Source organism: Perna viridis, chromosome 13 (assembly GCF_037379345.1).
Source record: "Perna viridis isolate PV_CMFRI_1.1 ecotype Kerala chromosome 13, ASM3737934v1, whole genome shotgun sequence".
NCBI classification, from domain to species: Eukaryota; Metazoa; Mollusca; class Bivalvia; order Mytilida; family Mytilidae; genus Perna; species Perna viridis.
Window position 1 is genome coordinate 14,258,658 of NC_142457.1, and position 24,572 is coordinate 14,283,229.

Below are 24,572 nucleotides of genomic sequence, written 5' to 3' on the forward strand. Positions count from 1 at the left end.
TAATTGATATAAAATAACTTTAAAAGGTGCCCGGTGAGACAGGTTTTTGGATTAGTCGGAGTTCATTTTAGACAGGGTTCACAGTAGTACTTCAAAAAATTGGAGAACCGTATGTACTTTTAACTTTAGATTCATCAACACAGTAATCTATGGGCGGCATTCAACCTATGACCTGAAGATCACTGTATTCAGTTAAATTAAAAAAACTGCCTGATTTTGACATGGACTGGAGTTGACATGACAACGATTTGGACACGAATTTATGAAGTGATATGTACTTTTAAATTTAAATTTAAATCTTAAATTACTTCCGAACGGATGTTTTATTAAGCACTTCCCTGACTATAAAGTAGGTACATGTACGTGTACATTCTATATAAAGTATCTGTTTGAACTGCTGGAAACTTTATTGCTTCTTTTTTTAGAAAGTTAAGGAGAAATGAATCGGATTTATCAAGCCATATTCGTCTTTGGATTACATAAAATTTTACAATCAATACAGTCATCCCAAGGTAAGTATATACATGCATGTACAACAATAGTCGATTTCAAATACTTGTATAAAATGTTCTATTTAGACAGTTGACGTTGTATGTAGTTTTAAAACAGAAACCTACTGATGTGAAGGTACCGACCATTTTTTACCATTTTTATGTTGAAAAGGGGCTCTACAATTTTTTTTTGAAAAATTAATCCAAATTTGAGCAAAAAAAAATCTCTCAGTCATTTTGTGATTCAATATTCACCTCATTACTTAATGTAGATTTTCAAATGCAAATTTCAATTCAAGCGGCTGCTGAAATAAAAATCTTACTCAAAATGATATTTCAATCTATGGCAATGTGAGCTATTTCCATCATTTGGCGTCCATTGACGTCGTCCGTCGTCGTTAACAATTTTTCAAAACCATTCTCCTCTGAGACTTTTAGACCAATCAGAACCAAACTTTATATAAATTTTCCTTGGGGTGTTCTAAATTGAAATGATGTGTGGATTTTTGATCCGTCGAAAACCATGGCCGCCGTTACTAAAAATTTTACATGGAGGTCAGACGGAAGTTTTTTAGCATATATCTCCAAGACCGTTAGGTCTAGCCGAAAATCTGTCAATTGTGTAAATGATCCTCAGTATAAGACATACAAAAGCCTTCTTTGGATCAAAGTTCTCATATGACTCCTTGTTAGAGTTATTGTGCTTGAAAGGTGAAAAATTGTCTTTATTTTCATAGTTTTCAGTCAATATTTTGAAAACTATGATGGATAGAAAGAAACTTTCAACTGCTGAAATGATCCTTACTTTCTTGAGGTGTTTCCCCGCAAGGCGAATATGTTTTAACAGTTTACAGCCAATAATTTAAAAACTATATCAAATAAAAATTCAAGAAATAATTCTTATGATAAGTCCTACCAAAGTCTTCTTTGAGTTAAAATTGTCGGACAACTCCTTGTTGTCCATGGAAGTCAAACAATGTAAGCAGGCGAGTGATTCAGGCTTCTGGGAGCCTCTTTTTACTTTGTATGCATTTTTATTGGTTATTTTATAAGAGTGCTTTCCATGTCTGATCTTTGTTCCTGGATTACATTTTTTTTTATTTCTGCTAGAATTTTGATTCCCTTGATTACTCGTATCCTTTCATTGAGCTTCTTTGAAATTAATGGAAACTCGATTTGACAACTTTCCTCTTTTGTCAGAAGACGCTTACCCTACCGGTGCACCTGATCCATGATGCCAGTTTTAGTGTAGTCCGAGTTGCTCATTTGCTTTTGTTACTTTTTATGTATGATTTTAGTTACTTTATGTTCTTTGTTGTGTATGTCTGTTTTCCATGTCTGGTCTTTGTCCCTGGATTACATTCTTTTGATTAATGCTATAACCTTGATTCTCTTGATTACTCTATTATATTTATAAGTAATATTTATAAAAAATGGTTAAAACATTGATCCGTGATGTTAAGAGGCTTTTAGCATTGATTTCATTTACTTTTGTTTGTGTGCAAAATGAAGTGCTCGTTTTATTGTTGTTTTTGTTTGACTTTGCCTTTCCTTTTTTATATTTTATCAAAGTTGTCTTTACATAACCTTTACGTACATGTATACATGTACAATGTACGTACATGAATGATGATTCATAAGTATCAATGACAATACTAGTAGTAGTAATAGGTCCATAAGTAGTAGGTACATGTAAACAATACAACAACAGTCCTTATAAATATTAGACAGGAGGTGATTTACGCATGTCAGAAAAGAAAGAAAAAAAAAAACAAAATATAAAAAAAAAAAACAAAAAAAAAACCAAAAAAAAAAAAAAAAGAAAAAGAAAAAAACAAAGACCAGAGTCATATTCATTTTTAGTTTATCATTCAGAGAAAAAAATATAGATTGTGTATGACATTGGTACTTTGCACAATCTATCGTTCTTGGTGTTGTTGATCGAAATGGAGGAATGGAACTGGCGAATAAGCCAAAACGATTACAACCCCACCGATGCATGTTTTTCCCCAAAATATAGATCTGTATTGTTATACAAAAATACCGCGTTTGTAGACGGAAAAAATCTTTGATTCGGAAGAGTAGTAGCCCAAAATTGATTGGTATTGCAGAATGAGTAAAACAGCATGTTTTGTACAGTTTTTGAAGAAAGTTTAGGTAGTACATGCCTTATAAATGAAAATTATTGGTACAGCTCTATCAGTACGTGTGTACTAGGCGCTACGCCCCTGTGATCGTTGGGTTCTTTTATTGCTATTTGAATGAATTGTAATGATACATGTGCATGTAACATCGAGAAACCTATCACGTCGTTTGTTTAATGAACATCAGAAGGCAACACAGCGTTTAAATGATGCTGTGTAAATACATGTATATATGTATTATTAAATTATTATCATGGTTTTCAGCCCATGTCGATATTTATCTGACGGCTAATAGAACAACCGGTCTATTCTCGAACAACGTGGACACAACCTGTAATTCAACGGGATTATTATCTGAGTCAGTTAATCTCATCAACCAAAAATGCGACAGGGAACCGGTCACGGCATGGATTGGCATCTACGCAAATTATTCTCTTTGGGTTGAGTTTGCAGGTAATTTGTACGATGACAAATGCGTCAAATTGAAGATAAAACATTTACCTTCATTTTCTTTTTTTTTAGATATTTTCTTGTATAAGGTCTGAGATTAATTCCTGTGTACACGAATCCTGAACTTCGTGAGTGTCCACTACGGAAATAAAGTTTCTCCCATTGTCTTTTACCCTTAACATGGGTTCTGTTACCGGGAAGCTTAGAAACATCTGTTACTGTATAGTTACGATCACTTCTAACCTCTCTCCGATTCTGTCAACTGTTACCGGAAAGGTTAGAAACATCTGTTACTGTACAGCTGCGATCACTTCTAATCTGTAAGGGTTTGCTGCCATAGAACAGTTCTAAACTGTCAGAAACTGTAAAGACCCATGACACATCTTGTCAGACTATGTCATGGTTTAGAACAAACTCTGTCATTCTGCCATGGGTCGTGACACTCTCTGTCAGGAACTGTTCTAGGTAAAACTGTTCTGTTTTACGTAATTCAGAAGAGTTTCTACCGAGGGTAGTTATTGACAGTTTATGATAAATTTCTTCTGAATTGCGTCATTTATTTTTGATCGGATAATTCCCATTCAAAATGACGTCACATAGAATAGTGTCAGGAACTGTCCAAGGATATGACAGGTTAGGAAAGATTTCCATATTTCTTTGTCAGGACATACATGTAAGACAGTTTCTTTCATGATTTGACAAGGAATGGGACAAAGTGCGTCACGACCCAGTACAGTCTTTGTCAATGCGTGTCAGTATCTGACAGGATTGTAGTTCTATCTGCTGTCATAGAACAGTTTTCTGACAGATGCTGACAGAATTTAAGGGTTAAAAGTGATCAAACTGTATATGTAAAGGTAGCAAAACGAATTGCAGAATTGTGTAAAAAACAAATTACCTTTTTTTGGCCTATAAATAAAAAATCAGTGCTATGGATTCCTAGGGTGTAAAACCTTTGATGCTAGGCTCCACAAAAAAATGAACTGTATAAATGAAATAATAAATAAAGATTTCTTTATGGTGTGGATTCCACATATCACATTTATATTTTTCACAGACCTTGAATGTACTACTTAGGAGCAGAAAATTTTCATAAAATGACCAATTCATTTTAGATATTAACAAATAAAGAATAAGACTACAAACAAGAAAAAATGCAATACCAACATAATAAAATTATAAAAATATTCAATGCGTGTCAAAACCTTAAACTTTTCACAAAATGATTGATAGATTGCTAATGGTTTAAATTCCTATGCCAGATATTACATGCATCTCTGTTACGAGCGATACACCAATCGAACAGGCCCTGATTTGTACCTGTCAGACACACTGAGTAATTATTTGCTACAAGTTCACAGAAGCAACAGCCTGCAGGAAGACATGCCTCCTTAGTCGGACACATTTTTTTCTGAATCCCACGAGTACTTATGTCGTTCCCACGAGTAACTATGACGTATAGTTAGAAACTCGGGGGAACGGTTTCACAACTCGTGGGAAAGACATAAGTAATTCGTGGGAATGTAGTGTAAGAACGAAATCACAACTCATGGGAACGATATAAATAACTCGTGGGAATTTATTTTTTTCATGATCATAAAATGACCTGATGAAGCTTTCATACAAAATAATGATAAAGTATTGAACTCTTTATTATCATCATGCCTCTTATTGTGATCTTTATCTCGAAACTGTACAGTAGAGGAAAGCTTTCAAGTGAGCTCTATGACAAAAGTAGACAATTTTGAATTTCACAATTAATAATACTTTCCTGTCTAGCAGTACATGTACGACTTGTCATATTGAAAGTGAGAAAAGTTTGAATTACTAAAATATATACCTTTGCAGCAATTATACTTTATTTCAGGTTGCGGAATTATAAATACAACGTCAAAGTTATTGGGTGGTAACTTTACGAAAGGACCTAACATCGAAGAGTGTAGAAAAATTTGCAACTATTACAGTGAAGAGAGGTATAATTTGAATTTGATTTATATGAGTATGTCAAATGCGACATGTTACTGTTTCTATAAAACGGACATAAACCTAACACAGTGTCACAATCAACTTTCGAGCTGTGGGAAAGAAGCATTTTGCCACGAGGATATCAATGTAACATACGGATCAACCATTCCAATTTACAGAACAAACAGTAAGTATGTTTACTGAATAAAAGAGTTTGTACATTCGCATCTTAAACCAACATTTTAGGCCTTTAATTAAACACGGTTTTACAATATTATATACTAAAAAGGACAAACAAAAATACGGAGTTATGTGCTGGCAAACTCATCTTTGCTGGAGAGAAGAGGGTTGGTCGTGGTCCTACAGAAGAGATATGTTCTAACCTTTTATGAAAACTGTTAGAAGAGCCGGCTTTAGACTCTATTAAAACGATTTCCCTGTTATATTTGTTACTGACAATTCTCTGTACAAGGACAGTTCTAGAAGGGCCGAATCGACTAAGATTTTAAACTGGCCCAGTTCTTCTGACAGTTCTGGAAGAGCAAGCTCTACGAGAAGAGTTCTTGTACAGCTAGATCTTGGCGAACAGTCCTTGTACGGCTAGATCTAGGAGAACATGCCTTGTACAGCTAGATCTAAGAGACCAGTCCTTGTACAAATAAACCCAGGAGAACACTTCTAGAGCCAGCTCTACAAGAGACGGCTCCCCTAGGAATGTCAGAATATCTGGCCCGAAAACTGTCCTACAACTGTCCTACAACTGTTTATACTAGATGTAAGAAAAATATGTATAAATGATTTTTAATTGCTATGTTTAAAAGTCATTTCTTCCTATGTACGAAAATCATTAAAATGTAAGTGTTTTGCATGTAATTGATTATAAGTCAAAATATGTCTACATGAACTCCCTAGTAGTAGGGCAGAGGTTGACAGGGGTCATTATCTAATATATGGAGCAAATGTAATTCACTACTCCTACAGTTCATCCAATGACACGTATGCAAATTAGCTTAAAAAATTAGAGGAATTATTGTTGTAATTTTAGGCCTACGAAAAAAATAACTACAATCATGTGGCGCACATTAGATAATTTTTCATAGCGAATTATTTCCAAGTTTGCACTACATGCATATGTACTATTTCGTCTTTGAGTTGGGTTTTCTTCTTCTGATGAGATTTAATCAACAATATTGATGAAATTATGACTTGTACAGGATTAAAGACGTCAAATAATACATTATCATGAAAATTTAACGCCTGTCCCATTATTTTTTTTAATTACGTTTTTATTATTTGTGTATTTATGATGGTGAAGGTGCTTTGAAAAACATCATGAACAGTAGAAAGTAAAATTGATATTTGTTTTTAGGTAGTTTTATGGAAACTTATAGCACATCAGAGACGATGGGTAGATGTAGTTTCATCAATATAACTGGCAGTACCCAGACAAGAGGGCCAATGGTTTGCTCGAGGAAAGCATCCATCTTGTGCACAAGTAAATCATTAGAATTAATTATCTTTAATAATTTAGAACAATTCTCTGAAAAAAAATAGGTAAACAGAAAGTGTCCAATATTGCTTATTTTCACTATATGAAGTCATCCTGGCATGTAAAAGTGGAAAACAATTACACTTTTTTTATTTTTATAACCCTCTTGCCATGGTAACTATCTAAGAAATTTCACTGTGCTGCTGGAAAGGGTAATCCACGTCATTTTAATTTTTTTTCTGTTTCCATGAAAACCATGACTGAATTTACTGAATAATTATGTTTGCATTACTTTTAAATACATAAGACCTAAATTCAAACTTAAAGAGCGTAACAGTTATATGTTATAGTTATAGTACTGCTGTAGAAATTCATGGTCAAAAAGAATCTAAAATACCTTTCAAAAATGGTAATTTTTGCAGTGTAAGAATAATATATATGAAAATGCTATTTGCAGTTAATTTCAATTGTAACTTCAAAAAGCACATGTAGATATGTAATTCCTTTAAATGTTACACAATATAAACTTAACTCTATTTTACATTTTATGTATCAAAGAAAAATAGACGTGTGTTATTTTTTTTTATTTTGAGAAGAATGACCTTAAATATGGTTGCCATGACAAAAAAGAGAAAATTGATTTTTTTCTTCTTTTATATACCCCAATCTTTGATCTTCAAATTATATTTCATTTATATAACGTTTAAAACAATATTATTTTATAGTTATGATATACTTATTGAAGCAATAGAAAAGTATTTTGTGGTAAAAGTAAAGGTCAAGGTCACGATAAATGTGCATGTTTATAGAAGATGACCTTTCAAATGACACTGAAAGGAGAAAATTTGACTTTGAAGTTCTTTTGAATCATTTAGCAGTACCAATTTTAACCTGCACACTTTAAATGATAGAGTATCAATGAAAGCTCTATGGAAGAGTAATCAATGGAACCAAGGTTATAGCGGTAATCAAAAGAATGTAATCCAGGGACCATACACTTAAAATCGACATTTTCTTGAAAATTACCATGGTTTCCAAATTTCTTTTCAAAGGAGAAGGAGCGATAAAAGGTCTTATTGGCCAAAATTTCGACTGAAAATTAATCATAAAGTGTTAAATAATTTTATTGTGAATTTGGAGACTCGAATCCGTCACTAATGAGATAACAAAATGACTTTTTTATAATGCTTGCATTAAAAGGACAAAAAAAAATGGTTGAACTTAATAATTAATTAATATTCAGATATTCCTTCGAAATTTGTACTTTTTGGTAACTTTCTGATCATATTTTGGTGGCTTAATAACCACACGGTAGTGATATGCGTCTAGTGCAGTAGTGATCGAACGTCTCTAGATCGCTACTGACGCTGGCTAGTCTACGTGTAGACGAAAAGGGGAGCAGCGTAAGCAGAAGCCTTCCTCTGCCAGTACATAGCCTCTACACTACCAAGACTCCTTCAATTTGCCTCCCCGAGGTAACACACGGTAACTTGGGTCTAGTACTCAAGGCTAACATGAAGGGGATCTCGGAGTAACAAGGACCCTAGAGGTGTAGAGTGCAGGCCCACCGGCGCGTGGAACACGCCCTGGCTCTCACCAACCTTGCCCCACCTATGGGTTAAATAGATCGCTGCCTTGTGATGGACTGTTGAGTCAAAGGCTACGGGAGACAACCCAGACAGAAAACGATGGTCAGACTGGGATCAAACCTTTGAAAGGGAACCTGTCTAGGAGAGGAAACTCTGATGTAAAACCCGGCTAGAAAGGAGTCGTCACCCATGGTAGGGAACCTATCTAGGAGAGCTGACTCTGATACAAAAGCATGTGAGGGACTTGCTGACCACCACATTAAAATAAAGCTGAAGCTAGAGGGCCAACCCCCCACTAGTGGATACAAATGGTTACAGAAACGATTACAGTAAAAGTCATTCCTCGGACTCGTCAACGACTAGAGAAAGAGGACCAAACCAAACATCGAGGACAGCAAATGACGCGAAAGCTGATGAAGTTGTTCTCACCAAAACAACCAACAACCATAGGCACTTGGAATGTTAGAACAATGTATCAAAGTGGCAAAAGCTTGCAAATTGCGAACGAAATGGATAGATACAATATCGAAATTCTAGGACTCAGCGAAGTAAGATGGAATACAGCTGGAATGACAACACTATCTTCAGGTCATACAGTCATATTCTCAGGAAATCCAAATGAAGACGACATACATGACAAAGGCGTGGGATTCATGCTTACAAAGAAAGCCAAGAAATCGCTTTTGGAGTGGAATCCAATATCTGCAAGAGTGATATCAGCTAGATTTGACACTCGATTCCAGAAAACAATATTTATACAGGTGTATGCACCAACAAACACCGCAGACGAAGATGATAAAAATGACTTCTACAACTTATTACAATCAGTTTTTGATGCCGTTCCTAAAAGAGACATCCTTATCATCTTAGGAGATCTGAATGCCAAAGTAGGTGATGACAGAGGAGGTAGAGAAAGGGAGATAGGACCACATGGAATAGGGCAAATGAATGAGAACGGAGAGATGTTTGCTAACTTTTGCGCTATAAACAGTCTAGTAATTGGCGGTACTTGGTTTCCACATAAATCTTGTCATAAAACCACCTGGATTTCACCATCTGGAGACACTGAAAACCAAATAGACCACATAACAATAAGCCGTCGATGGAGATCTTCATTACAAGATGTACGAACAAAACGTGGAGCAGACGCAGCATCAGATCACCACCTTGTAATTGGAAAAATTAAACTCAAGCTTTTAACAACAAAGAAAAGAGAGACTACAAAAAGGAAGTTTAATGTTGAGAAGTTTAAAGATCAGAAAGTGAAAGAAAACTTCCAAATCACACTCAGGAACAGATTTAGTACTTTATTAGATCTTGACAACGAAGAAATGAACAATGATATTGATGACATCTGGAACTCAACAAAGACAGCCATTCTGGAAGCATGCGAAGAAACAGTTGGTTTCATTCAAGTGAAAAGAAAGAAATGGATGTCAGATCAAACATGGGATACAATATCTGAAAGAAGGGAAATAAAAGAAAAGTTGATGAGTGCCAAAACCAGACAGCATAAGAAAAACCTGCAAGACCTTTACAGCGCAAAAGACAGAGAATTGAAGAAAAGCTGTAAAAGAGATAAAAGAAACCATGCTGAAAAGTTAGGAGTAGAAACTGAAAACGCCTGCTTAAAAGGAGACATCAAAACATTGTATAACATCACAAGACAACTCAGTGGAAAGATCTCTCAAAATGAAAATTTACCAGTCAAAGATAAAAACAACAATACCCTCACAAAGCTAGAAGATCAGCTTGACAGATGGAAAGAACACTTTAGTGAGGTATTGAACAGACCACCACCAACAAATCCACCAATACTTGAAGAAGGTCCAACACTTAACATAGAGACTGACAAAATTACCCAAAATGAAGTAAGAAAAGCCCTAAAACATCTTAAGAATGGGAAAGCAGCGGGAATCGATGGCATACCACCAGAAGCCCTCAAGTCCATGAATGACACTACCATTCAATATCTTCTTGGGCTATTAAACCAGATATGGGAAAAAGAAAAAATTCCAAAAGACTGGCAAAAGGGACTCTTGGTAAAACTACCTAAAAAGGGGGACAAATCCAATTGCAACAACTGGAGAGGAATAACTCTTTTGTCCATTCCTAGTAAAATCCTATGCAGTATAATCTTACAAAGAATGAAAGAAGAGATTGATAGCAAGCTGAGAGATGAACAAGCTGGATTTAGACAAGAACGATCATGTGTCGACCAGATTGCAACACTCAGAATAATTATTGAGCAAACGATCGAATGGCAGTCATCCCTATATCTAAACTTTATTGACTTCCAGAAAGCATTTGACAGCATAGATCATCAGGTCTTGTGGAACATTCTAGGACACTATGGGATTCCTCCTAAGATTATTTCCATGATTAAGTTACTGTATGAAGAATTCTCTTGTCAGGTCATACATGCTGGTACATTGACGGATCCTTTCCCTGTAACAACTGGCGTAAGGCAAGGATGCATTCTCTCTCCCCTTCTCTTTCTCATAGTCATCGACTGGATAGCAACAACAGCTTACAACGACCCTCATGGTATACAATGGACACTAACATCTCGTCTAGAAGACCTCGAATTTGCAGACGACATATGCACACTATCGCATCGTCTTCAAGATTCCCAACACCAGGTAAACCATCTCGAAGAAACAGCTAAAAGAACAGGATTGTATATCAACACAGCCAAAACCAAAGCCATGAGAATCCAACAAAACCAGATGGATCCAATATTGGTAAATAACCAACAGATAGAGAATGTAGATAAATTTACGTACCTTGGAAGTGTCATGAGTACAACTGGAGGCACTGACGAAGATGTACAAGCCAGAAAGATGAAAGCATTACAGGCTTTTTCCATTCTAAAGCCAGTATGGAAAAGTAGAACACTGAGAACGACTACTAAGATCAAAATTTTCAACAGCAATGTTAAGTCTGTCCTGTTATATGGTTGCGAGACCTGGAGAGAAACAGAAAACACCATGAAATCTATACAAGTCTTTGTTAACAAGTGCCTAAGAAATATACTGAATATCAGATGGCCAGAAAAAATAACAAACAAGAAACTCTGGCAACGAACAAAACAACAACCAATAGAAAACACCATTCGAACCCGAAAATGGAAATGGATTGGTCATACTTTAAGGAAGAACAATAAAAACACTACAAAGCAAGCTTTAGATTGGAATCCCCAAGGGCAAAGAAAAAGAGGAAGATCAAAGAACACCTGGAGGAGGGATTTGAACTCTGAACTGAAGAGAGTAGGACTAACGTGGAAGAATTGTAACAACATCGCCCAAAACCGAAGCGAATGGAGAGAAACTGTAATCGCCCTATGTCCACCCATGGACGAAATGGAATAAATCATCTGATCATATTTTGACAAGAAAATGGAGTTCACACCCCAGAAATAACTTAGTGAATACATTCTTAATTAAATGTACATAATTCATCACATGTGAAAATATCAAGTTTTTTTTTTCTTGGGTGTGGAAATAGTTTTCTGGACGTAAATATGTCCTTAAAAAAAAACAAAAAAACATTTGCTATTCTCAGCAATTTTCTAAATGACGTCAAGTTGTGGTACCATTATGACGTCATTACAATGAACTACATGTAATTCCAAAAACTATTATTTTCCCTATATTTATATATTTCACTATGTTATGAACAACTTTTACGTTATAACAACGAAGTTGATATTGTTTGTAAATATTGATAGCTTTCTACCCCTACACCTTTCTCAACATTAAAAAAAAATAATAACACATCTCTACTTTTCAATTATTTTCTTCTACTTTGAGAGTTATCCACTTTTGAAAGTACGTGGGAAATTGTGTACTGTTTAGTGCTGAAAATTACATAAAATAGCATTTTGAAAATGAAAAAAAAGTGACTTTTTTTAGGAAACCATTGTGAATACTTTTAATACCTAGTATGTGAAGATCTAGATGTGACTACCTACAAAAAAAAAAAAAAAAAAAAAAAAAAAAAAAAAAAAAAAAAAAAAAAAAAAAAAAAAAAAAACTGGTTGTAATATTAACATGGGGTTGTCAAGCTAAAGAATAAATCTGTAATGTCTGTAATAATGTTTCCATGGCAACAAGTCCACTGAAATCAGCGAAATTTCCCTTTTGGAAGTTTAGGTAAATGTTGGTTTCCATGGCAACGGGTTTGCAAAAATAAAGAATTCTACTAATTTCGATGTTAACATGTCATATAGGTTTATTTCAGTTATTTCAAAGATATTTGAAAATTTGAGGTTTCCGCATACATTTATGTTTTGTAATGTTGATTCTTATGGAGAATGACCCTTAAAATTCATAAAGTAGGTAACACATGTACATGCATGTTTCACTCAATTCAATTATTTAGACATACATGTAGTTACTACATGTAACTGCATTATCTTAGGTTTTCATTAAAGTGTTGCACTTTTGAGATTTACAAATATATAGATTATAGATGGAATTGCACTTAATAGGAGTTATCGTTCTTGATTTGGCAGATGTTATTTGGAGAACAATGCATGGTTTTCTGCAAAATACAGATCTGTATACAGGAAATACTATTGTAACATAATAATATAACATGTCTGTGTAGATAAAAAAGAACATTATTTCATTTCATAGTTTTACACGATGCAGCAACTCTAATGCTTATGATTTTTATGAGTTGATGCATGTACATGTACTTAATGTTCAAACTTGATATGATATACATGTAGGAGAAAGACATGCACATTGCATAAAAAAACCAATATTTCCATACAATAAATACATGTATATATGGATAGTATATAAGGCATTTTCATAATTAAACCTACAATCAGAATTGATCAAATTATATCATAACTGTAGATACATGTACATTTAAACAGTCATAAAAATCCACAAAAAGAAAATTTTCAATGAAGAAATTATCAGTATGACCCCCAGTCACGTGAAGAATTGCACATCAATATAATGATAGACATGTACTGCTACATGTGATGTTCGTATGATGACGGACATTTAGATAAAACTCGAAATTTTCTTAATTAGATTTTACAAGATAAGCATCAGCCACTATTATTAATAACTCTTTACTTATTTGGCCAAATAACAAAGAAATATACGTGGTTAAGTGTAAGTGTCTGTTGCATTTAGCAAAATGGGAAAAACAGGAAAATGCACGTCTAAACCCAACCGATCTGCATGTTACAATATAATTTCACTCAAGGATGATTTTTCTATTTTGAAAAAGACCATTATTTGATCTCTGCATCATTGGATTTGCTCATATATTTTCTATAGAATCTTAGAAAAATGAGGTTTTCCATAAAGTTATCTGCCCTTGAAATGTTCATTTTCTGTGCATTTCAATGAAATTGTAACTCGATGGTCCAGCAGGATATGGAAAATCATGTCCGTTTTCCTTGATTCTGATTGTTAAAATTGTCAAATTACAGAATCAATTTTTTTTATACCATGCTTCACCTACTGCCTGATTCTTACAGGGACAGGCACTTAAGGTCTCTTTATCTAGGACTATAGGGTATCCGATATAGATGTGTATCTAGGAGAGTGATATGGCGTATGCGATATACATGTAGGCTTTAAATAATAACCACTTATAATGCATACATGTAATTATACAAAGAGGTATATTTTTATTGAAATATAATATTGTATATGATTTAATTAACTAAACATTAAAATGTTATCATATACATGTACACAGTACATGTTTGAATATTTCTTTGTAGATGCATTACCTTATTCATGCATGCATACATACATGTATGTCAACTTGCACATACATGCATTTTTGTATATAAATTTGATTAAAATGCATGGGTGTTTTATCAAAATATTAATCTAATTCGCATGTTTTCCTCTAGATGTTTCAAGTTCTGAAGTAACAGAGTATCCCACACAGATATCAAAATGGAAAGAAGCTGTCATGTTCTGTCTACGCCAAGATAAAACACTTACGTCAATAAGTCATCTTGGCCTAAATCAAAATTTAACTGAAAGAATCTACTGGCTCTCTTCGATTAGAGATGTTTTCTTCCTTGAAAAATATGGAGGTAAATATATTAATTACAATTTACTTAAAGATGTCCATTTATCAAATACACATATGCAGAGTTGTAACATGCACACGTGCAGAACTATACACATCTGAAGTTCTATCACACGCACGTGTGCTGTATTGTCACATTACTATTAAGCCTACGTTTTTGTAAGAATCAGGCAAAATGGCAAAAATCAGAAACATGCATGTCAAAAACCTAGCCGATCTGACAATAGCATATCACTCAAGAATGCTTTCTCTAATTAAAAAGACCATTATTTAATTACTGACTCAGAAAATGTTCGATAGAATGTTTAGAAAAATGAGGTTTTTGACAGAGTTGTCTGTCCTTCAAATGTTCATTTTAGTGCATTTCAATGAATTTGTAACTCAGTTTACCAAAATGATATGGAAAATCTCGTCTTTTTTTCTTGATTCTGATGTGCAAATACACAATGTAGTCAAATTAAACGTTCAAAATGTTTAGTTTTTGCATACATATATGTACAATATTTCAACCTCTGCCTGGTTCTTACAGAGAGTGACACATAGATACACACTTGCAGAACTTTCTAAAACACACGTTCAGTAATCCATATGCACACGTGCAATTTTATTAATTTTACTAAAACGTGGAATACAATTACATACACACGTGCAGTACAATCGCAGTACATGTGCACATGCACTCTACATGCTGTACATGTATCACATGCACACATCATTAGTACTGTTATATGTATAACAAATGTGCAGTACTATTGACATCGTTTTGTCTTACGAAACACAAATGAAATTGTATGATCCGAAGCGTAGAGCTCTTGGGATTTATATTAATTTAGAGGGCGGCAGACAGAGTGGTCCAAACATGTTTATTTTCACTTGATCTTAAGCATCATTAACTATTTGTTGTATTATACCTCGGGTCAATCAAAGCTCGTTCAAGGGATATCACAAATCTCAAGGAGGACATATTCATTCCAAAAATAATGTCCGAAACAATATCAGAATCGGAACCATGTATGAAACTGTCGATAAAAGTATACCGAGCCTATCCACAATGTATCTTAAGAGGGTCTCATGGCATTTTATGGACCGGTGTTACTTTAAAACACCTATAGGAAATTACATTCTTATAAGTACAATAATGACCAATCACAACCTTTCAAAAGAATGTAGAATAAAATGGTTGTGTGTTTGTTTACTACGGATAATACATTAATACGACGTATATAGTAAGTAATTAAGGAGGGAAACATTCATAACTGTCCATGATTGAAGTTGAATACGAAGTGGAACCAGCACCATCTTACTTTTTTAGTTTTATGAAATGTCCATATACAGGTAGAATAGTTTATGACACACCTGCTGCTACATTCTTTCAATATAAAGATTCCCATTTCTGATGTAAATCCCATTTCATTTTATGTTAATTTACCAATTTAAATCAAATACAGATAATTAAATGCTCTTCAATAATTAAACTACAGTTGTTCTTTATAGCATTGAATATGTTCATTTGTTAATATTTTCATTGTTAAGATCCCTAGTTCTTTCCATTCCAAATGTCATCTCTCTTTTACGAAATCCACTTAGAATCGGTAGTCTATACCATACAACAACTGTTATTATTTATTATCGGTCTCCATTGAATGGACAAGTATTGTATTTGCAAAATTTGACTACACGAAATAATTCAATCTTTCAAAACTTAAGGAGGTAGACCTAGCGTAAGAGACACAACTCTTATAAATCATTGGAACGTTTGTATTCAGCATTTTACATTAATCTCATATAAGCATCAAAGTAACTTGGACTGATTTCATTCTGTTTCAAATGAAAGTTTGAAAGACTTAAGTGAAATTGAATGTGATACTAATAACTGATTTCTTGAGTTATGTCCCTTACCCGAGGTCTGCCTCCTCAACATATATGTAAAAGCTGTATAACTGAGACCCGTATGAAACATTTTCTCGGAGAATCATTATATGAACATGTATACTTCAAATTTAATGTTTTTTCGTCAATGTTTTTCGTCAATGTAGGCGAAAACTCGACTGATACATATTGCATAGCATCAAAGATACAAGATGATACCAAGATAGAGCCAATTGTCACTAACTGTAGTACCAGTTTACCGTGGGCGTGTATAGCTACTCGAGACCAGGACAGGACAAAATGTGTTTATACTACAATACAGACAGAGGACACAAGTGTCACGATAAAACCTTCAGGTAATGTTAAGGTACATGTTATACATGTAGTAAAGCATGTCAAATGAATCTGTACATGTACATTTGTACATGTAATGCAATATTATTTTCCTATCTAGAGCATTGTCCAACTAGTGTCATCGTTCTGTTACCGTGGATTTTATTACTTTTGTTGTCAAGGTCTTCCAAAGCTTACTTAATAATGACTGTGTTTACACTTAATGAAGATCTTTCTACTATTTACTATTTTTATAAAGGGTATACGATGGTGCATTTCTTGAATTTCATCGTTTCTGTTCCCTTTTCTACTTTAAGAATTTTTTATATGAAAAATATGTGAAGTACATGAATTGCCCTTGCTTTGTTGGTCGATAACAACTTTTCATACTTATTCCACTTGCATCCAGAGCGATACTATATCAGCGCTAGTATTGAATTCATCAGTGATCGGCTAGGCCACAAAATGTATAAAGGACCATAACGGCTGGCCAAGAGGCATTTCATATAATTGTACTTGTAATATGCATGGTATCTGCCTATTATCTGCGTTAGGTGTCGTATAATTTATCCAAGCTGACTGTCCATCAGTAACATTATCAATCCACATTTCTATAAGGGATTTACAAATGCATATTGCTAAAATTAAAAAATAAAAATCATGAAAAATAGCTCATGATAAGGGATTTTTATTTTACGTGTAGTACTACGTATTTCAATTCACATCAAACAATATTAACACCAATTTGAATTCAAGTTCGCCCAAATGACAACTTAAATGTGCAGCTTGGTTTTACTGAAACGAATAGGAAAACCTAAGCGTTCCAATGAAAGCGATACAAACGCTCTAGAAACCTTATTTCGCGTTTGTTCTGTGCATAAAGTTTTTTTTTTTATTATTATTACAGATGAGGGGATGGAGAAGTTCCTTACTACATTTCACATCATCTTAATTGTTTCCGGAGGTCTCGGTCTTGTTCTTCTAATCCTATTCATTGTTGTCATGTGAGTACAATTTGTACACTATACTGTGTTTAATTAGGTAGGCCAACACTGTAGTAAGGCGCATTAGTCTTACAAATCATTGGTACTTTTTTGTAAACCGTTTTACACAAATCTCATATCAAGCATCTCAGTATTAAAGGTTTATTTCATTCTGTCTGAAATAAACACTTCACAAGATTTGATGAAATTAATATTATGATACAAAGTAGCACTGATTTCGAGCGTGACAGAAAAGATCAAGTCTATACAACCTCTCACAAAACTGACAGTTTTAGCAGAGCCGGCCCTACTTGTAGAACTGTTCTCGTAGAGCCAGCCTGGCCATAACTGTCAGAAGAGCGGGCCATATTAGTAGAACTGTTTTCCTTATATCCGGTTCTGCTAGTAGAATTGTCATAAGAGCTGGCTTTAGAACTGTTCTATGACACTGTCCCTATCTGTACGTTCCTTAGCCAATGTTTACACTTCCTCTTTAAGTACACCTTCGTCTATTCAATTTTAAGAACGTTAGTCATCAATCGAAAATACGTGTTTCCCCTTTAAATTTGTATATAGTACGCAGAGTATTAATATGGGCCGGAAAAGGGGGGAGGGGGGAATCTTGAGCACATCTTTTTCTCCAGTTTTTCACTACATGTACTGGTAAGTACAATGTAGGTTTGATGTTGTCGGCTCATGAAATTTATACGTCACTTCTATGTAAAACAAAAAGTTATGTTCATTTATAATCGTAACAAAAATATATTCCACAAAAGTGTGAAGGGTCTCTTTTTTTAAAACAAATCATGTGTTGACCGCTAGTACATGTACCAATTATGTTTCTGTACGTCGAAATAGAACAACTTATTACCGCTACATTGGCAACGTACGGAAAGGAGGAGAGCTAGCTGGGGTTCCGCAGAAAAAAGAGGGGTTCTATGATATTATTTACTTTTTTGTGTCGATTTTACACATTAAAATAACAAATAAAAAGGAGGAGTGACAACCCTCTGCACCCGTCTGGATCCGCCAATAGAGTTGGTATTACCAGCTTTTACCCCATTTCTCTCTGCATACTAGGTGCAAGTGTTGGATAAAGACTACAAAGCAGAAGGTTCCAAATGAACCTTTAGATGATGAAAATGTATTACATGTGAACCCAACCTATGGAAAGGTGGAAACAAAGAAAAATAAAGGGAAAAAGAAGACAGACAAACTAGCAGTACACAATTCTACCGATAATAATCAGGGCAATGCAGGTACAATACATACAAATTATGAAAAATTAACGTGCATGAGGTTTTTATCAAATCTTAAAAATAAAATGCATTCTCGCAAAACAATGTATAATAAGAATTCAAAGCCGAAAGTTGATGATAAAAATCATTTGTAATATCACAACAACGGGTATTTGCAATTTTACTGTACGAGCATGACTGTTTAGTTAATAAATCTGTGTAAAATGTGCGTTCACTTGTCACATGTGTAGGGATATAAGTTAAGAAAAAAATGTTAAAATGATCAGAAACCAACGTCAAGGCAAGCTTTGCAAGATCCTTGGTGCATTAAAGAATATAATTTGTTAATATAACACGAGTCTTTTGGGGTGAACCAAGGATTTCAGGTTAGCGAAGGAATCGTGAACAAATTAAAGGCAACCCAGTTTTGATGAGTTTAATTTGTAAAAAAATCAAGATTTCATTAAATGCTCATAATTTTTGGCAGGGAGGGACGTAGGCCGAGTCGGCTTCTATGAATATGCGCCTTGTCTGTTATAATCCAATACGGAACGCATTTATCGTAAGAGAAACCCTGTTGAACTGAATTGATCTGGTTTTTTTTTTGCTTATAGAAAACAATGTATACGATCACACTGACAATTGCCGCACTAACAGGCGATCAGGTGACGAAAACTATGACACCATGGGTGGAATACGAAGTGAAACAGAAGGAATTTATGACAAATCTCGACAGACGATTGGTTTTGAAAGTCAAAAACTTTATTCCGTTGGATGCGAAACAGAAGGCGTTTATGATAATTCAGTCGAAACAAACCGTGTCCAAGTTCAAAATTTTGTAAACGACTCCTTATATGAGAGCTGCTGATTCCTTAGTCCAATCGAAACTACTCGACATCCCTTATTGTTCTATCGTTGAATGAAGGCATGATTTCGCGAGAGTTAGAGAAAATTCGACCTACGGAAAGCCCCTTTCAGACATTTTGCAGAAAGTTTTTGAACCAATAATATATCTAATCATTAATTTTTATTTCAACATTTTGGATATCCTTACTATTTAGTGCTTTTTCGGATCTTAATAATTGAAATAAAATTAGATAATTGTGTGATGCTAATGCTACGTACATGCACTCACATTAAGTATGGGTATTTCAACAGTATGGTTGAGTCGTATACATTTGTACATGTTCATGTAGAAACTGAAAAAAAATATATCTTCAGAACAACAACTGTACAAGTTTTTTTTGTTATTGTTTTATATTTGTGTGTGTTACTTGTAAAACATAAGTTTTGTACATTGTACTTGCTATGCATGTCCTATTTTCAATATGAAATTTCATTCTATAAGACAAATTGTCATTCCGCAGTGTTTCATAGTTGTTTTATATTGAAACCAATCGCCAACGCTACATGCAGTACGAACACATACAAATCTAGTGCATTCATTTTAAATTACATGTAAATATTGATGGGGTCAAACCTCAGACAGGATACATGTACATGTATCATTATACTGATAAGATACACAGTCAATATTGTATTAAGTGATGTCGTTCTTTACATTGTACTAACAATAGGATCACTTTGTATTTACCTCTTGTAGTTCTAACGTCAGGGCGCTTTGTCATTTCGCCTTTACGTTCTGCTTTTTCATTTTTTTTCTTCGGTAGTGTCATCTGTCTTTACATATTTATTCGTCAAATGCATTAATTTACAGTAAATGGTTATGACACAATATCATATATGAATTAAATATTAAAGAGAATAGGGTATGTAAGTCTCGTCACGTGACTCCGCGTTTTCATGAGAATGGGTCCTCGTCTACCATTAAGATGCATTGAGATTCGTCATTAACATAACACCGAGTTCAACATAAAAAGCAAAATATCTTTCCGTGTAAAAATACTGTTAAAAATGACAAATATCTAGCTATATAGCATACAAATTTTAAGAAAGGTATAAAAATAGAAGATTTTGCATTGTGATGCAGCGCTTCGATTTCCCGGAAGTAAACCAAAACAATGCAGGTCGGTCTTCGGACTTCAATACGTTCTACATCGAAAATTCCGGAAGGGAAACTGAAACTAGAACGAGACTTACAAACCCTATTACTGAATAACTAAAACATCAATAACTATATGACCATGACCGGTGACTAGAGTGGTGATTGTAAATACTTTACAAACAAATGTATATTAAGTGTCGAATTTGAACTATTTAATTTTGCTGTTATTGTTGTTGTTGTTGTGTGTTTTATCTTGTTACATATACTAGCTTGTAGTTTTTTTTTGTTTTTTTGAAGCCTATTTTATATTGCTTTTTATTAACTATGAACTAAATCAAAATGGCGTACATGTCTTAAAATAAGTGACAACTTTAATTAAGAGTGGCCTAATAATTAAATTAATTAGATTAAGGTATTTAAAGTTGCTGAAAGATGGTACTGGTACTAAGTTTTTACGAATTATTAGGTATGTGTAATCTTGAGCTTTAAACTTACGATTTTTTTTTGGGGGGGAGGGAGGGGTACTGGAAAAGGCAACACAAATCAAATCTCGAAGCGGGAGCACATACTGTTCTATCTCATTGTTTTGCAGGAATCCAAGTGTTGAAATTGATCTTCTAGTGCATATATTCTACAGATTGTTTGACTTCCCATTAGTTTTTGAGTAAAATGCTTTAATAAAACGTTTTTTGACTATCATAGTTATTTATGTGAAATCATTTATTACAAATATAAGTACATGTACAGTCTCAATATAGGAACTTTACTTGAATTTTAAAGAGAAAATAAAATGTTATATCGTTACTGTCTCGCCCAACAGGATTACGCGAGACTTCCCATACCTTACTATGTGCGCCAAAAGTACAATCATAACAAAACAGACAAAACTCCCTATACTTGCATACGTCATTTTTCAATATATTCCCTTCTGACAGAACAACTAATTTTGAGTCATACATGTTAGAGATTATCTACATATTAGCTTTTCTACATGTATCAAGTAAGTGGCAATTATTCTCAAGGCCTAATGAGAAATAAACGAAGATTTCAGGGTTTCAATCAAACGACAATCTATGAGTCAGTAGCTAGCTACACATTCCTGAATTTAATACTTGTTATCATTAGTCAATATCTACGAAGCCGTCTGAAAGGATCTCGTAGTGTTATAGAATACGCGATGTAATTTCAGGGTTTCAATAAATTTGTGAGGTTAATAAGTTGAAGTAGCACAGATTCTTTGAACTTATCCTTGAGCAAGAAAATAACAAAAAGTACGTTATAATCATGATTTACTCTCCTAATTTTTCTGACTTCTATAACTTCTTTTTATTCTTATTTGTATTGCATCAACAGCTGCTCTAAATTGCAAAAATTGTTTTATTTTTCATTTGTCACTCCATCTAGACAAAATCTTTCAAAACAATGTGTTTTTTTCTTTTAAACTTGTCTTTATCAAACTTGGATGTAGATCAATACTAATAAATCTACAATAAATGTCTTCTTTTCTACGACATAAACTGTCAACAAAACAGCAACTTATTCAAATCAGTGGAAACATTATATCGTTTTCTTGAAGTTATCAGATTTGTAGATTAGATCATTGATTTATGTTTGGGAACTTATTGCTACTAATTGCACTTGAATAAAGCAGGTTTGCTCAATTAGTATAGATGTTTTTATTGAAGTGCACTTTCTAAAATCACGCCAGAATAAATCAAGTTGAATGCAATTTAAATGACATGCACACTGACTGTTCGTACTTAATAGTAACAATCAATCCGTCTTTACCCGCTACTTTCAATCTGTTATTTATAAGAGTTTGTTGTTTTGTGCTTACATGTACACGTACAAAATGGTCAATGCATGTGGAATAACATGGATGATAAATACCCAACTGTCAAACACAAAAACAAAAACAGAACAAATAGAACAAACAAACTAAAAATAAATATAACAAAGCAAAACCAAACGAACTGGAAAAAAAAGACAAAAACGAAACAAAAAAAAACATAACATAACAAAACAAAAATAAGCAGATTGTTTTGTATATTGGTGACATTCTGAAAGTTACACAAGTGAACAATTTTGTGAACGGTGGGTTGATATTCGTGTGGTGACGTTTTGGCGAAAGAAAGTCCGATCTCGAGAGTGAAATTACAGAATTTATTTAACAGTGTGAAATATAGAATTTTTTGTCAACACAGAGAACATTCGATAAATCACTGCAATCTGTATAATATTTTTTAAAAAAATTATTCATAATTTGTTGATGTTTTAAAGAGATTGGCCGCTGACAAGGAAATACATCACTTTTTTACAACCACTTAAAAAAAGTCATTCAAAAATTTTTTCCCGTAAGTGTCAAAAATAGATTTAAATATCAAGTGTTTTTTTTTTAACTTTGAAACAAATACCCCGGAAATAAATGCTTGATACGACCAGATTGTTAATACCGGACATATTTTATCTCTTGAGAAGGAGGCTAATTTTTGTGTCTAGTGCTAGAGAATGGAAATGGAGATTTATTTACTTTTTAGTATAAATGAAATGTTTTTCAACGAGACCTTAAGCTTTTAAATTCATCAAACATTTCAGCAGGATTTCAATATTAGAATGTACGCATGGTTTCCGTTATTTATTTCGTGTCGAATTGCTTGGAAATGTCAATTCACCGACTTTCGTTTTTTTTCTTATAAATTGTCAAATTTTCCCTAACATGTTTTTAAATTGCAATTAATTCATTGCACATGTAAAAAAGTTTGTGATTATGTATAAAATCATGAACAATTTGGCAGATTGAGACTTTCTAATTCACCATTGACTTAGTGAGTTACAGTTTAGTATAGATCATTTCCATGAATATTCAAAGGAATCATATCTCCAATTGGCAGATCTCCATATCATAGCATACAAACAAAATGCTATAATACATGTAATTATGCAAATCATATGCGAATGTAAAATACTGAAATTACGAGTGCAAAAAAAGTCGCCAACAATATTAGCGACTTAAAATAGTAGTGAATAATGGCGAGTGATTCATATTCCGGCAATGATATTACGTGTGCAAACAAGATGACGCTGCCTTCTTATGTATTTCGCATTCAATTGCACTTTGAATCAATGCGCATAAAATAGTCGATACAAATGTAACCTTCACACGTATTTTGATTTCGCATCATCGTGCATTTGAACTCGCTTTGTGTGCAGGAAATTTTCTGTGTTTTGTTTCAATGTGGCACGCGGTATAAACATTTTGCCGCCTAATTCCGAAAGTTAGAAGTACTTAAAAACTGTATTTTAGATACCCCTCTTTTATTTGTCAGTTCTTGTTTTAATGTTGAACTCAACACTCTGTAAAACGAAGAATTTCCATGTATTTGATGGTAGATTACGACCCATTCTCGAGGACAATTGGGGTCACTTGATGAGATTTTCATACGCTATAACTGAAAAACGCATTGTTGTGATATTAACGAAGATCATTTATTAACTGAAATACGACAGTTGTATTTTTTTTTTCAAAATTCAAAATTTCAACTCGATTACTTTGTAACCTCATCATACTTCCAGCAAAATGCGTTTATTTATTATGTAAATGTCAGTTAGCCGCTTTCTGTAGACAACTATAAAATCAAACTGTTTCTCAAGATCTTAACGAACCGGTTATACTTTTAATGATGTAATCATGTTAAAGGCTAAATTTGTTTACATGAATCTTGGTATAGTGTAAGCAAAGCACGTATGATAGTATTTCAAAATTACGAAATATTGAGGAAAAAAATAGCGTTCGTATACTGCTGCGTTGAATTTATAATGTTGATTAAAGTACAAATACAATATAGGCCAGGTGTATAACGTATCCATAATTCTGAAATTTAATCTTTTAGCAGGATCATGACTTTTTGTTCATGCGTGTTCATATTTTTGCCATTTCTGTG

At 33.7% G+C, this 24,572-nt stretch overlaps 1 protein-coding gene across 1 annotated transcript; it reads left to right on the plus strand.

Moving 5' to 3' along the window:
• Positions 1-336: 336 nt before the first annotated feature.
• Positions 337-21,327, plus strand: LOC148599683 (uncharacterized). The gene is made up of 9 exons (XM_088557276.1): positions 337-512; positions 2,900-3,088; positions 4,953-5,237; positions 6,420-6,545; positions 14,019-14,207; positions 16,240-16,428; positions 17,313-17,409; positions 18,469-18,647; positions 19,241-21,327. Exons 1-9 carry the CDS (start codon positions 440-442, stop codon positions 19,492-19,494), a joined length of 1,581 nt encoding a protein of 526 aa, XP_088413402.1. The 5' UTR covers positions 337-439; the 3' UTR covers positions 19,495-21,327.
• The last annotated feature ends 3,245 nt before the right edge of the window (positions 21,328-24,572 follow it).

Bases quoted from the DNA above. Each gene is read 5' to 3' on its own strand.
- LOC148599683 (XM_088557276.1), top strand. From the start codon at position 440: ATGAATCGGATTTATCAAGCCATATTCGTCTTTGGATTACATAAAATT. The intron at 513-2,899 runs GTAAGTATATAC...CATGGTTTTCAG, and splicing joins ATCAATACAGTCATCCCAAG to CCCATGTCGATATTTATCTG. The intron at 6,546-14,018 runs GTAAATCATTAG...GTTTTCCTCTAG, and splicing joins AGCATCCATCTTGTGCACAA to ATGTTTCAAGTTCTGAAGTA.